We start from the raw sequence: 16,659 nt of genomic DNA on the forward strand, positions 1-16,659 counted from the left end.
CCACCCTCTGGAAGATGAAGCTGGGATGAAAATCAGGGAATACTACCCCCAAACCCCTCTTTCCCCAGTGATTATTCCATCCCTTCATTTGTGTACCTCTCATAACTGGCTCGCCAAAGAAACCGAGAGCAACAGCTCTGTCTGCCCACTCTTCTCCTGAGAGTATTCTTGCTCAAAGTCACTTTGCTTTCTTAACTTCCCTGCTTGTCTCCTAATTCTTTTACAATGAGGCAAGAACCTTAACTTCACCGGGAACAATAGTAAACAGCTATTATGGAACTTCCCTGGTGATCCAGTGGTTAAGACTACATGCTTCTAAAGCAGGAAACATAGGTTCCATCCCTAGTCAGGGAATCAGTCCCACATGCCTGTGGAGTGGCAAAAAGTTTAAAAACAAACAAACAAACAAAAAAAAAAACAGCACCTGGTAAATATTCTTTGCTCAGTAAATGTGACTTCCTTTCTAACTTGCTGGCTGTGCAATCCTACACAGCATTCAATATTTTCTGATGACAGTATATCTGAAAATACTAGCAGCAAATATCCCCCTGCCTCTCAGCATAAGAAAGGCACATGCAAATTCTCCTTTTCCAGTGTTTTTTATTTGTACATTTAATATTCACAAATCATTTTACAGATTTATTCTTTTCACAGGTTCTTTATAGGAAAGATGAGGATTAAAACAGCATATTGAAAAGGACCAAGAAATACCAGCAGTGATGATGCAGAGTACAAAGGCTCTGAAAGAGAACAGAGTGAACAAAAGCAGAATGTGGCCACTTCCTAAGAGGCTGGAACACTAACTTCATTAAGGCAAAACCTTTATTTACTGTGTTATTTCTCCCTCCCACCTAGTTTACTCAAGTAGAAAAACATTCTATTCTCATACTACTACTGCTCTCTGAGGTCTTAGGAATATAGCTGGTACTATATGTGACCAGCGGCATCTCTTGACTAAACACATGAATAGACAAGTTAAATTTTGATGTGTTAACTATCCCTCTAGAAGAAATAAAACAATGAGGCAGAAGCTGCTTGATTCTTAAGACTTGATTCTTAAGATTCTTAAGATCCCTTAATGGGGAGGGATATATGTGTCTGGTGGTGCGAGGACGGGAGGGGCTCAAGGAGTGAGGGCAGCAAACCTAACTCTTCCCAATGTACAACTGCTCTTGTGTGTTTCTCAGATGCTGCTAATGTGCTGCTCTAGTACTCAGAAAAAAAAGAACAAGTTATTGACCACCTATAGCTGTAGGTTGTAATGGCTAATAATGGGGAACATACCCTGGGGAAGGGGTGTATTTATTTCATATGCATAACAATGTAATTCAAAACTATTGTCCTACTATGATCTCAGATAATGTGTTTTTCTATTTTAAATCAATTTACTGTGTGACCTTGGACAATTTACTTAATCTTTCTGTCCCTCAATTTTCTACCAGTAAAATTAGGATTTTGGAAAAGACCCTGATGCTGGGAAAGACTGAAGGCAGAAGAAGAGGGCAACTGAGGATGAGATGGTTAGATGGCATCACCAATTCAATGGACATGAACTTGGGCAAACTTCGGGGGATGGTGAGGGACAGGGAAGCCCAGCATGCTGCAGTCCATGGGGTAATGAAGAGTCGAATACTATTTGGTGACTGAACAACAACAAAATGAGGATTGTACCACTTTATGTTGAAGACTGGAGGAGACGCACTGGCCAAATCAACAGACACAGAAAGATTGATGGCTGCCAGGGGGTGGGGAAAAGGGAAAAGGGGAGTGACGGCTAATGGATATGGGGTTTCTTTGTGGAATCATAGAATGTTCTAAAATGAGATAATGGTGATAGGTGTACTATTATGTGAATATACGGAAAAATCACTGAACTGTACATTACTTTAAAAAGGTGAATTTTGTGGTAAAGTGTATCCCAATAAAGATGTTATAAAAATTCTTAAAAAAATAGAAGTGTCTGGTACACAGTAAGTGCCCAATAAATGTTAGCTATTATTAGTAGTAATATTATTGTCACATTATTATTTAGCCATCCTATGGCTCAAATAAATCCCTAGAAATTATTTTTAATAAAAGCCCACAGAATCCAGAAAAGTATTTCTATTTTACATATATGATATATGGATTAACATCCACACATTTATTTCTATCCAAATTGTCTGAGAAATGAACAGTTTAATTAAGAATCACAATTTCAGTATTCTACTCTGGAATAAAACAACTGCATGCAATGGATGTCTGATCATACCGTGATAGGTTTTAGGTAAATTTCAATGACTTGATGTTAACCAAGAATCTGAAATGATGGGAGATTTTCATTTTCATCTCCAGGAATAAACAAGAAGTCCAAACACAGTAAGTGCTTAGATTATGTGGTGTACACTGTTAAACTTTCAAATATATGCTTACTAGCCTTCTAATCACTTTTTGGGGAACACTTTATAAAAAAACAAATACAGTAAAATGTTTACCATGCCCTGTGATTCCCCTCACCTTGCTCAAAAGAAAATCCCCAACACAACAAAAAGATACAACTCAACTCATGCAATAAGTCACTTAGGCAAAAGGCAAAAGATCTGACAATTAGTGACTGAATTTTAACACTACTGTGTAAAGATATTTGCATCAATTGAGTTTTTTCTAATCTGAACAGCAATTAAATCCAGTGTTCATCTTTCCTATTGCTAAAAGAATATGACAACCAGTCAATCTCAGAAGTAGGAGCAGCAAGTGATAAACCACAATGGCAGTAATGCACCACATTAGGCAATGATGCTTACACGCTTGAATTTCATCTAAAACATGAAACCTTCCAATTCTTGGAACAGAGTTTCCTTTGTTCGAGTCCTTTTCCCTTCTGGTCTTGCTCTCTATAATTATCCATGTGCCTCTGCAGCAAATCAGGGAAAGTTGTTTTGAGGGTTACAACTTTCAGATATTCAGGTCTTCTGTGACAGAAAGCAATGCACTTTTTTTTGCATATATTAATATTTATTTATACCCTCAAACTGACCACTCATTTTCAGAAAGATAATTTCAAATAAAACTATTCCCTAAGTCACCCAAAACCAACAGATTAAAACAGAACAAGTTACCTTAACACCCAATATGTGTAATACCCTCCCTCTACCCCCAACCACACACAGACCCCCACCAAAGCTGTGGCCTTAGGAATTTCTGATCAAATATTTAGCCTGAGTAAAATTCAGTAAATATTTAATTCCCTTTTAAGAAGCATGATTATTTCTTTAATTTTACATTATAATCAATGGGACAGATTACAAAACAACTTTGGAAGAGTGTGTTTTGTGAGAAGCTAGAAAATTTCAGACAGTGGAAACAGATGACAAGTTAGGACCAATTTCAAACTTAGAACCAGTTTCAAATATTTCAAAATATAAATATTTATCAGTTCAAGGATGAAATATTGGCTTTGTCCTAAGAGGATTTATTTTGAAATTGTAAAGGGAAATTGAAACAAATACATAACCAAAATATCTGGACAAGACTGGGACATAGAGAGCCAACTTTGCAATGCTCTGTAATTGAATATCATTCCAAGGACTCCTTTGTCCTAGTACTGTTCACTTGGTCTTGGTTAATCTAGTGATGGGGAAAATATGCTTTTACAATTACATATCTATGTGTAGGCCATCTTCAAATACAAATGAATAAATATTTAAATTCCATGATAAAGAAAAAATGTGGAATAAGAAATTGCTATCTTTATAAGTAACTGTATATTTACAATGAATGTTTTCTGCCTGACTCCTAATCTTTGTCTATTAAGAGTTCTTCACTGTGCAATTTACAGAAGGCAGCAGTTCATATTACCTTAAAGGAGCCCCAGTTAGCTCAGAATCAGCCTGTCTCAGACACTCTGCTCCCTTCAGACTTGTGTGCATAAACAGCTGAGAATACAAGTAGGTGCACATGTGCAAAAAAGTAGCTGTAAATCTAACTGGTTTTACAAATAAAGTCTAAAACCAAGAAAATAAACTGCTATTTCCCAACCTGAAAAACACACCTAATCAAAAAACTGCTAAGCCCATTAGTAGAAAAGGTGGCAGCTGTAAACTCAACTCATCCTATGTAATGCTTTAAGCATCTAGCTGTTCTGTCAATCAGCCATCAGAACACTAAATCTCTCCATGTTCATATGGCTGAGTGCAGCCTTCTGATTCAGCTTTACTTTCTAGTTAGAGGCCAGACTACACAGAACAGTAAGAAATTCCTTACAGCTATGTTGTATCCAAACTGCCTCATTCTACCCTGAATAGAAAGTGCCCACATGATAATATGCATCAGGGACCTACCAATCTAAATTTCTGAGGTCTTCTACTTGGGTAAGTTCAAGCATTGGTCCACTAAGAGCTTCAGTAGAAGAAAAATTACATGTTCACTGCTAATATCTTAGCTTGCAAATGCAGAACTTGGGAGTAAGACTGAAAATTAAAGTGTCACTGAGCTCCTATTTAACACGGCAGAGAGGTGACTATACAAAAAGACCAAAAAAACTTATGCTTTAGATGTCCTTTTTTTTTAAGCAACAAGTTCAGAATTGTCTCTAATCAAAATCTGAATTTTGGTTAGTGCATGTTTTCTCCTCCCACATCTATGAACCCCCTTCCCAACCTCTGTCATTGTCTTTTTAAGCTTAAGAGAAGTAAAATAGACAAACTATCCCTTCTTATTTATGAAAAGAGAAGAATATTCTAATAGTCATAAGGCAATATGTTTAAGAGCTGCACCTGAACTGGTATTCTCAAAACTGAAAATATAGTTACCAACTCTATTCAACTTGCAGAATGAATCCATGTTGCTTTCCAAGTCATTGGCTGTCACCCAGATGAACCACAGTGATCCCATCATGCCTTAGGAGGCATTATATTTTGTGTACTATGCACACATATTTTAAAGAAATAACATTAAGAGGGAAAGGACAGCTTTTCAAACATTAGTTCCTTACATAAATGGTGACGGTGCTTTATGGCTCCTTTATAATCACCTCACACACCCAGTTACCAAGTAACTCCAAAACAGACAAAAGAGGGCCAGAGGCAAAGCTTCATGGTGAACTGCATCTCTGAGATGAGTTTTGAATTCCCTGGTTTTTAACTTCCATTTACTGAGGAGTGAAGGTGAGAATCATCCAACTGATGACAAAATAAAACAAGAAAACAGGATAAACAGCAAGGGCTTTGCGGTTTGGAGGCTGGCTATCAGCAAGAAAAGCTGTAGAAGCTAAACAAAACAAAACAAAAGGAATATTTAATACGAATGTCACAACTATTAACATTTACTAAACTTGAATGTGCTTGGCATAGTCTGGGACACAGAATTACATACTACAAGTTCAGTTATATTTGTGACCTTAAAACCGCATTTGGCAGCAGCTGAGAGCTGCTTGGTTTAAGTATAGAAAGCTTCTTTCCTACCAAAATCTTTCTAAAAGGGGTTTCTTACACTTTTATGAGAAGCTACTGAACTGTACTAAAAAGGATTACAAAGCTCCTATGGCAAATGGTCTCACACTGTTGTATTTTTTGAGTAATTGTTCTTATTATCAACTGTTTTATTATTTATCTATTTCTCTGGCTGTCCCAGGTCTTAATTGCGGCACACTGGATCTTCATTGCCACATGTGGGATCTTCACTGTAGCATGTGGGCTCTTTAGTCACACTATGCAGGCTCTAAGTTGTGGCATGTGGAATTTTGTTCTTTGACCAGGGATCAAACCCCAAGCTCCCTGCATATGGAGCATGAAGTCTTAACCACTGGACCACTAGAGAACTCCCTATCAGCTCTTTTAGATGTTAACCCTCTTGACCATTCAGGAAATACCTACTCATCTTTTTATTCAATAATGATCCTTCAAGGAGATCTTTCCTGAACAACCATCTGGCATCCTACCACCCCAGGTAGAACTGCCCACTTACCTCTTCTGTGTCCCCACTATACCTGGCACAGACTTCCATTGCCCACCTGGAACACTTTATGGCCCTTAAGTGTTTATATGCCTAGACTGTGAACTCAGGGGATAGACACCATGCCTAGCACAGTGCCTGACACATAGTTTTTGCTTAATACACTTTAGCTGAATTACAGGTACCTCTCTCTCTTCTAAGATTCTACTTGCTGAACCCCTGTGGGCCTGGACACTGGATAACTAAGCTATTTAGAACTACATGTACAGTAAATCATCAGACTCTAAGTGAGGGAATGAGGGGTTCTTCCATAGGTAGTTTTTAAATAGTATTAGGGAAAGCAATTCTGGCATTCCCAAACCTTAATTTGGATCACTTCTTGGCTTTTAGCCATTTTCTAAAACAAAGAGATGTTACTGCACACAAAAATATTAGGCAGCCTATCTATCCCATTAAAAAGAAGCTAGTGAACACTTTTAGTTTAAGGGGGGATTTCAAGAGAATTTTAGGGATGTACAAATAATGAATAAATAGCATTCATTGCCAATGCTATAGGCTCTCCTTAATCTTTAGCAGAATTTTCTACTGAAGCAGAACAATACTATGTAATGATATTTAACAACCTATACTGGGTGGTGCTATAGTACAGTTCTAAAAAGGTATGTGATCTACTTGGGTTTCACACTTGACTCCCCTATTCTCTAGTTATGTGTCCTAGGGCAAGTTGCTTAACCTCCCTGTGTCTGTTTCTCATCTATAAACATGGGACCAATAATAACACAGTTTTTATTTATTACAGTTGTTGTGAGGGTTAAATGAGATGGCATATATCAAGTACTTCCGACAGTGCCTGGCCTACAATAAGTAATCAGTAAATGTTAACTATTATCATGATTAATTTGTCTGGAAAAGGCTCAAGTCATTTCGCAAGTCACCTATGCTTCCTATATGCCAGGACTAAGCTAAGTCTAGTGTAATCTCCTTTCCCAACCCTATCCATTATTTAAAGATTGAAGAAACAAGAAAGATGTGACTTCACATCTCAGAAGTCCAGATAGCCAACTCAGATAAGATGGACATTATCCCTACTGAGAGCAGATGGTTCTATGGATAACATTAGCACGACTCATATCACTAACGTGACTTATAAGTTACACTGCTCATCTGGTCTTTGTCTCTAACCCATATTTTCAGTCTGCTCTGCTACCACAGAGATAAGTACATTCTTACCTACTATAGACCAGGCAAACATGATGATCACCACAAAAAGCCGGACCATGAAGTTTATTGGTCCTGGCTCAGCCAAAAGTACCAGCCGGCAAACCAGCAGTGCCATTGTCAGGGGAAGTATACAGTATCCCAGCACACAAAGGCTCTGAAAAAAAGATCTAAAAACAACATATATCCATAAAGATCATAAATATAGTTGATCTATATCATGATACAATTTATTATACAGATTTCTATGTATCGTGGATCATTACTTTCTTCCAGATAGATATTACCTATACCCTAATGTTGATTTTATGAGGATAGACCTCTGTATTAAACATATGCCTTAGTTTTTCTCTCACCATACTCTCCTCCTCTCTACTTAAATGCCTTAACAGTCAGCCATTTAGGACCTAGATGATCTACTCTAATTCCTAGAGACCTCTTTCTCCCACTAAACCACTAAGATTTTGTTTCTTAATCTTTTCTGGTTTATAGACCTATTTGAGCATTTGTTGAAAGCTATGGGGCATCTGTTCCCAAAAACAAATGTAATCTTCTAACACAAAATGTTCTGCACATCATTTCAGGGGCCGGAGAGAGAACATCTGAAGCTTATCAAAGGACCCCAGATAATTTAACATAATTAATTCAACTAGGTTATTTCTGTTCAGTGTCTTTAACAGAATTTTCTTTTTGCTCTCATTTATTTTGATTTTTCTTTTTGAAAAATATATAACAAGCCAGACTTCCTTAAAAAATCTAAGATATGCAACCTGGAAATGGAAAAAGGATGCATTTAAATAATACTCACATGTTTCCTCCAAGAAGTTTTGAGTTGAGGGTGATGGTAACTGCACCAAACCAGACAATGACAAACACTTCTGCAAACTGGGGCCCTCCATCTTTTTCGCTATCTACAGAGCCTCTTTGAAGCATTCTGTGACAAGGAAATGGCATGAGAATTGCCTAACCTTATTTAGAGCAACACAGTTAAGGTACGGGTTCTCAAACTTTGAATCAGGGTGCTGCTCTATATCTTACCTGAAGATCTCTTATAGGGTGTACAAAAGGAAAATGCCTCAAGTATATGGCAAGGCTCCCTTATTTCAAATTCCAAATCCCTCAGGACTACAAGGGATGCTCCCTTTGATCTTGTGGGAATGTTTAAATGGATTACTGAAGACCTTTTTTGGTTAAGCAGAGGATATAAACTGAAGGGCTAAGTGTGACTCACGGACATGAGGTTGCTGGTCCATATAATATTTTTAAAAGGTTTTAAATTCAAGTTGATGTTATTTTAAAATTGGGAGATTTCACATAAAAATATGTATTTCTGGATTTTCTTAAAAAAATCAGAAGAGGTTCTATCACCGGGCCTGCATTTCTACATGGCAATAATCAGGTGCAGGTGACACAGCAGCAGATTCCTTCACAAGGGCTTTTGGTCACCAATTTGCAATACATGAATATACACATTTGAATTTGTAATTCTTGGGTTAAGGTTATAGCTCTGGCATTTAAAAATGCAAACAGCCTATCTGTTTAGTTGTTGATCTTATAAAAATCAAAGCATACAAATATCACTAAAAGGCTTTCTTTGAAACTGAGTAATTGAACAGTCACTCAAATATTAAGAATTTAACACATACACTGTTTTGAATTTTGGACTTACACTTGTACTCTGTGTCATTTTTTTCAGTAACAGAGTAACATCACCTCAAAACTTCTTTTTTAACAACCTCTTCTTATTACAAAGTAGAGACAAATCACACCATAAGTCTTGCGCTGCTATGCTATTTGCCAGCACAGGCTTTTGTATTCTATGGTTCTGCATACTCCATTCCAAGTCCTGACAATTTGATGAGATGAATGCTAGCCCTGATCACTTGTTCTCTGGAACTCCTATTATTTCAGCATGGTATGATAGAAAGAGGATTAACTGGACTGGAAGGCAGGAGACTCAGATATTGATCCTAATTCTGTCACCAGATATGTAAACTAGAGCAAATCACTTGATGTCTTAGGACTCAGATTTTCTTCTCTGCAAATAAGCAGGATTAAATTCCATAATCTCTAATCTTTCAAAACTAAAAAAGGATATGCTCAGAGCTTTTAATATAAACACTTACATCAAGGCACTGGATTATGTCCCTTGATATGGTTATTAAAAGCATAAGATAGAGCACTCCACATTTTTACCTAAATTACCATGCACTTGACTTTACATTTAAAAAGGGTTAGAGAAGCCAGTAAGAAATTTGAATCTACAATCACAATAGGTTAGGCCTGGAAAGGACCTACAACCATCTACTTTTATAGATATGGAAAAGGAAACCTAGAGAGGTTAGGTAGGAAGAGATGTGTAATAATCACAGAGGTAGAGAATGGGCAGTCAAGGAAACCTGAAGTGGAATTCCAGGTCTACCACTGATTGATTATGTGATGTTTAGTTCAGTCCTCAATCTCTTTGAACCTGAGCTTGTCTGTCAAAAGAGGAGAATAATATTCACTTCTTGTTATGGGGATAAGAGAAGGTATTTAAAAGTTTTTTTAGAGGCCCAAAGTCACTCTGCTGATAGCAAAGTTAGGATCAGAACCCAGAAATGGATCCTAGTGTAGTATTTTTTCTACTCTACCAGTGGTTATATTACCCTCTCCAACAGAACTTCTGCTTTCCTTCTTCCGTCCTCTTCCTCTTTACATACAATGAGTATGGAAAATATAACACTTTGTGAAACGTGATCTTGCTTTGAACTCAATCACTTCTAACTTAATCTCACTTGTACTTTTAGTAAAATTTTGAAAGAATTATGTTTGCAAATAAATACTACTTTAATTGTTTAGTACTTAAAACTTTAAGATACTTAATTCACTTAGCTTAATGATGGGGGAGGTAAATGAGTGTGAATAAATGCTGAAATGACTAAAACATAGTAATGACTATAGAAATGACTAAAACAGGGTAAGAACTCACTGATAAATGGGGGGGAGTGTAATTTTCATATCTTTAATTCCATCACTCTTTGAACTGATCTAGAAAGCTACTTGACTTTTTAGATTTAAATGCATAAGGAGTATAATTTGTCAAAGAAGTCCAAAATGAAAAATTCTGAAAATGAAATGCAGTAGAAATTAATAATGCAGTTGAAGTTAAAGTCTTCTATGGACAAGATTATAAATCATTTTGATACCATGAATCATAAGTAACTGTTAATAAAAATCGGAGTATTCAAAAAAAAAATCCCCTTCAATTTTGAAACTCCATGAAAAAGTTTAGTCTATCTCAAATGACAAAGAAAGGAAATATAAGTACTTACAATGCAAGTGTCACACAAAGGATCAAAGGGCCCCATAAATCCCCTACAAGAAAAGAAAAGACAGAAAATTGTTAAGACACAGGCATATAGTATTTTCTGTCTTTTATTCTGCCAGTCTTGGCATTCAGACATCAAGGCTTTCTCTGTCTGCCCAAACCTTCCACCTCTCCTATCCCTCTAGTGGCCTTCTCTGCTTCCCAATTCTGAATGCTTCATATATACTTTAAATTTTGCTCATTTCATACAACACTAATCACCCCTCTCCTCAGCTACTACAGTAAAGAATCTGCCTGCAATGCAGGAGACCAGAGTTCAATTCCTGGGTCAGGAAGATCCTCTGGAGAAGGGAATGGCAATCCACTCCAGTATTCTTATCTGGAGAATCCCATGGACAGAGAAGTCTGGTGGGCTACAGTCCATGGGGTTGCAGAGAGTCAGACACGGCTGAGCGACTAACACACACACCACCTACTAAGCCACATTCCAGCAAGCTATCATTAAAGACCAATAGGCAAGGAGTCAGAAGACTTAAATGCCCCACCCTGCACAGTCGGAAAGAAGACTAAAGCCAAGTCACTTCACCAATCTGAGACTACGTTAGACAAGGCAAGTATAATCAGGCTCATCTCAAAAATACAAAAAATGAAGTTGAGAAGAAGCGATATGCCCAAGTTAATATAAACAGTTAACTGTGGGGGTAGGACCAGAACCTAGAAACAAAACCAGAATTTTCTGATTCTTACTATAAAGTCCTTTCTACTCTACAACACAGCTTCCCTTTCATAATTACTACACTGAACCAGTACAGAACTGTTGTTCTTATAAAGTGAGAAAACAGCCCAACATTGGTAATTTCATAGGGTTAAATATTAACAAATAACATGAAAACTTTTTGAAAACTATAAATGCTCTGCCAGTATCAGGTCTAAGCATGGTGGTTCTCAACCAATAGCTGTTGAGTGATTAATACACCAATAGTTCAGTAACATAAAGCTTAAAGCACAATTATCTTCCTCAAACAATATGTAAAAAGGTACATACTACTTCTAACTTTAACTTCACTTGTACATAACTTTACCTGAAAGAGTAATTTTGACACCACTGTGGAAAGTTTGTAAAAGATGTAAAAAAAAAAAAACAAAAATCAAAATCCTAACACTCTAATAGACTATGTTTACTAGGTAAACAATAAAATGTTCATCTCCCAAACTGAAACTCCAACCTATTAAACAGTAACTCCCCAATATCCCCTCAGTCCCTGACAACCATTTTACTTTCTGTCTCTATAAATCTCACTATTTTAGGTACCTAACCTAAGTAGAATAATATATATTCTTTTGTGTAGGTTCATCAATGTTGTAGCATGTATCAGAATTTCACTCTTTTTAAAGGATAAGTAATATTCCATTCATATATGGTACATACCATGGTGTATATGACATACTTCATTTACTCATCCATCCACCAATAGACCTTTGAGTTGTTTTCATCTGCTGCTATGAACATGGGTATACAAATATCTCTTTGAGTTCCTGCTTTCTAGTCTTTTGAGTATATACCCAGAAGTGGAAGTACTGAATCATGTGGTAATTCTCTACCTAATTTTCCAAGGAACCACCACGCTCTTTTTCACAGTGGCTGTACCATTTTACATCCCCACCAGCAGTGCACAAAGGTTCCAATTTCTCTACATCCTTACCAATATTTGTTATTCTCCATTCCTTTGATAAGAGCCATCCTAATGGATCTGAAGTGGCATCTCATTGGATAAGACAGCTTTTGTGAGGAAGAAACTTCAGCCTCAGAAAAGTTACCTGTCTTATCCAGGATCACACAGCTTGTGATGGAATCACTATCCAAAATCACACAGCTAGTGATGGAATCACTATTCAAAACCCAGATTTGTCCATGCTCTTTCCACTATATACCAGCTGTAAGGCGATGGCACCCCACTCCAGTACTCTTGCCTGGAAAATCCCATGGATGGAGAAGCCTGGTAGGCTGCAGTCCATGGGGTTGCAAAGAGTCAGACATGACTGAGCGACTTCACTTTCACTTTTCACTTTCATGCACTGGAGAAGGAAATGGCTACCCACTCCAGTGTTCCTGCCTGGAGAATCCCAGGGATGGAGGAGCCTGGTGGGCTGCCATCTATGGGGTTGCACAGAGTCGGACACGACTGAAGCGACTTAGCAGCAGCAGCAGCAGTAGTAGTAGTAGCAGCAGCAGCAGCAGCAAATCATCTGTCAGCTTCAACCCACAATGTACTTTGCTGAAAAAGCATTCTGACACTGCATCCAATCACCACACAGTGATGGCACATTTGCCACATATCTGACATCCCTATGTTACAGCAGAAATGCTGCCAAAATAGAAGGTACACTCATATCCAACATCACTGTTACTATTCTCAAACAACTGAGTCTTTTTTTTTGATAAAGGGTTCTAAAAAAAGCCAAGAATGTTTGAAAAGAAAAACTAAAAGTCTAACAATTTTGAGAATAAATTCTAAATAATAGCATAATTTTCTGCAAACACTGTTTTGGAATTCTTAAAGCAGTCAACAATGATTATTCTGAAAATAGAAATGTCAATAAAGTACTATTAATTTGTTAATCCTTAATGGGTATTAGCTATTACTCTAATGTAACATTTAAACATTTTGTCTTTCCCTTGGAGATCATTAAGTTTCTTGGCTGAACAAAGTCACTATGTGTTTGCCATTTACAGAAATATTTTTTGCAGTGTCTGTTGCAGCAGGTGAAAATATACAGTCTATATTTATTGATGAGGACGATATATTAAGCAAAATCTTCCAATCTCTGAAATTCCATCCTCAATTTTTAACTTTTTTCAAAACATTCCTCTATAATATATTCACTTACATATTTTTCATCCTGCAAAATATCAGTTTTATTACCACAAAGCCTTATAAATGCTTATGATAAGGTAAGATGAAAAACAGCAAAGCCTCAAAAACCACACATACTTACAATCTCTCAAAAGAGTATTACTTTTCCTTGGGTACAAAACATGCATGAATTTTTTCCCAACAGCTTTTAGATCCCGCATCTGAAAGATAAAAACAATATGCTATACTGTAATGACCAAGGCTACCAAGTAGCCCCTTGAATTTGCTCAATTTTTTTTTTTAATTTCAATCCAACTCCAGTCTAACTCCTTCACCATACAAACAAACCAGAGAGGTGGGGTTTTTGTACTAACTCCTTTTTCTATTAACTTTTCCTTTAACTCCTAAAGCCAACATCTAACTTTTACTATATTCATCAGTTCTGTTGATTTTGATTTTTTAAACTCTGCAAAAGAGAAATATAGCCCTCTTAATATGCTACTTAAAGAAATGAAAATAATAGCACTCGTAAAATCTGTTCTGCAAAACACAGCATCTAACTTTCAGTTCAACATGATAAGGTCACAAGAGCCAAAGGGCCTGCTCCTAAGCTACCACACTCTTCACAATATGTAAAATCAATTAATTTTCAACATTCCCATTCATTCTGGCAAAAGAATCCTAGAAGTCAGACTTTTAAAAATCAAGACATTTGAAGAAGGGTACAGTTATTTAACTTCTCAAAATATAGTTGAGGTAATTCTGTCCTAAGTTTTTCACCTAAAAATTTCTTCATGTCATTAATAGTTACTTGAAAACATGATTTTTAATGGTTGTTAACCATTCTACCACATAGCTGTAACATAATCTACTTAGCCAATTACTCTTCTGTTCAACTTTTCCCCACTATAAAGACTGCTGTAACAAACATCTTTGTATAAATATTTTTCTTTTAAAATTATCTTTGTATTGAATTTTTTCTCCTTATACTATACCTAGAGAAACAAAATTATCACCTTAAAAAAATGTGAACGTTTTAAGTTCCTTAATATCCATTACAGCCAAAATGATTTCCAAAAATTATTCTCTAGGGGAGAATCTTAAATTTCAATAAATAAAATACACTGAAAATTAGTGAACCAAACAAAAATATTACAAAGTGCTATTAGTTATTTAGCCCATGACACTGAACAGAAATTCTCTCAACTCATCTAACTTACAATGGTATTCTGAACAGACTCATTTAATGTGGAGCTGTCAAATTCCCGAATGCGCGATCTCACAGGAATGGTGATTTCTCCTTCCACAGGGATGTCTTGTGAGATAGATATATCAGAAAGGCCTGCAAACTGAAAAGAGTTAGGGAAAAAAATTTAAAGCTTGTAATAAACTGCAGGATTCCCCCAAAGACATCATTTCCCAGGGAGCAGGACTATATCTTTTTATAGGGTTTTATACAGTTTTTAAAGTAAGGTGTTAGTTCACCAAACACTGAACAGTACAGTGAATTAAAATTCTCAAATACTTGTTTCTTTTAAAGAAGGAGATGGAATATGATGAAAAATATTATAAAGTAAATAGCACAGATATTTTATGGGCCTTCCTAGTGGCACAGTGGTAAAGAATCTGTCTGCCAATGCAGGAGACGTGGGTTTGATTCCTCAGTCAGGAAGATCCCCTGGAGAAGGAAATGGCAACCCATTCCAGTATTCTTGCCTGGGAAATCCCATGGACAAAGGAACCTGGTAGGGGGTCAGTCCATGGGGCCACAGAAGAATCAGAGACGACTTAGCAACTAAAACAACAACAATAGATATTTTCTTGGCCTCAAATAGTTTCTTTCAAGCATGAAATCTTAACAGGACATAGCTAGTAAGATTGCAGAACTATTGAAAAAGAGTGACCTTTCAGTGATCACATCTTAGCACTGTCATTCTTTTACACTTCTGCTCTTTAGTGGGCTCTAGTGGCCTCTGCTGGCTAAGAAGGAACATTATGTAAAATCTAAAAGAAAATTGGGAAGAACACAGAAACAGTAAAGCACATTATTTATCCTCTTTTTGTTTTCTTTTACCAGATTGTTGGCAACCACAGGACAAATAACATTTCCAAAGTGAACTGCAAGATTGCAAACTTTTAAACTCTTACATTCATATGTCAAATTTGATTATTGTGACTGAAACTCTAGAATCTTCAAGTTCCTAAGAAAAGAGAAGCAATCCCTCCTCATACGGTTCTTGGTCCAATGGGTCTGATGTTTAGTGTGAAAAGGTTGCAGGTAAATGAAAAACAAGACAGTACAATAAAATTTTAGAAAAAATGAAGTTGTTCAGAAAACTTATAAAAAACAACTTTTTGATCACAGTTTTATTAAAAGTACTTGAAAATTCTCCACCCATTAGACTGGCAAAAACCCAAGTTTGACAACACACTCTGCAAGTAAAGCTGAGGGGAAAGAGCACTCACTGTTGGTGGGAAGGCAAAATGGTACTAGGCCCTACTGAAGATGAATCTGGCAATATCTAGCAAATTTACATATGGATTGCTCACCATTTTTAGGAGTCTAAAGCAGTAAATATACAAAAAGACACATACACAAAGCTCCTCATTACAATACTACCTGTAAAAGCAAAAAAACAAACAAACAACAACAACAACAACAAAAACCTGTGAATAGCCCAAATGTCCATCAACAGAGAACTAGTTGAATAAAGCATGGTATGTCATAATGGAATGCCATGCAGCTGTAAGAGGAATGAGGATATCTCTAAAGAACCATCTGGTTGGCCAAAAAGTTCCTGCAGTTTTAAAGTAAAAATAAAAGACACATTTTTCATCTTCACCAAGAACTTTACTGAACAATGTACTCACCATCTGTTCTACTACCTTCTGTCATTTTTCAGGCAACTACGTAATTCCATCTTCCCAAAACTTTTTATCTTTTTGAGCAAAGAACTATTCTAGGTGCCTTTTACAATCTTCTAGGGAATTAATTTTTTTTTCCATTAAGAGAATTTTATAAAGACCAAAATAAATGGAAATCTGAAGGTGCAATGTCTGGTGAATACAGTGGATGAATCAGAACTTCCCAGCCAAGCTATTATGTTTTTGCCAGGTCATCAAAGAAACGTGAGGTCTTGTGTTATCCTGAGGAAGACTATGTATTTTCTGTTGACTAATTCCAGACACTTTGCCAAGTGCTGCTTTCAGTTGGTCTCACTGGGAGCAGTACTTGTTGGAAGTAATCTGTTGGTTTTCCAGAAGGAGCTCATAATAGAGGACTCCCTTCCAATCCCACCATGTACACATCATCTTCTTTGGATGAAGACCAGCCTTTAGTGTGGT

General features: G+C 36.6%; 1 protein-coding gene across 2 annotated transcripts in view; it reads right to left on the minus strand.

The window, feature by feature from the left end:
• Positions 1-586: 586 nt before the first annotated feature.
• Positions 587-16,659, minus strand: part of YIPF6 (Yip1 domain family member 6) — a 32,448-nt gene continuing 16,375 nt past the window's right edge. Inside the window, exons 2-7 of one of the 2 annotated variants that reach the window (XM_005700717.3) lie at positions 14,535-14,663; positions 13,457-13,535; positions 10,464-10,506; positions 7,958-8,083; positions 7,162-7,319; positions 587-5,247 (exon numbers count right to left, since the gene is read on the minus strand). In XM_005700717.3, the coding sequence (XP_005700774.1) occupies positions 5,129-5,247; positions 7,162-7,319; positions 7,958-8,083; positions 10,464-10,506; positions 13,457-13,535; positions 14,535-14,663 (654 nt within the window). In that variant the 3' untranslated portion in view covers positions 587-5,128. The remainder of the gene's footprint in view (positions 5,248-7,161; positions 7,320-7,957; positions 8,084-10,463; positions 10,507-13,456; positions 13,536-14,534; positions 14,664-16,659) is intronic. The other variant, XM_013976422.2, reaches the window with a different exon arrangement.

The sequence above is a fragment of the Capra hircus genome (assembly GCF_001704415.2).
Source record: "Capra hircus breed San Clemente chromosome X unlocalized genomic scaffold, ASM170441v1, whole genome shotgun sequence".
NCBI classification, from domain to species: domain Eukaryota; kingdom Metazoa; phylum Chordata; class Mammalia; order Artiodactyla; family Bovidae; genus Capra; species Capra hircus.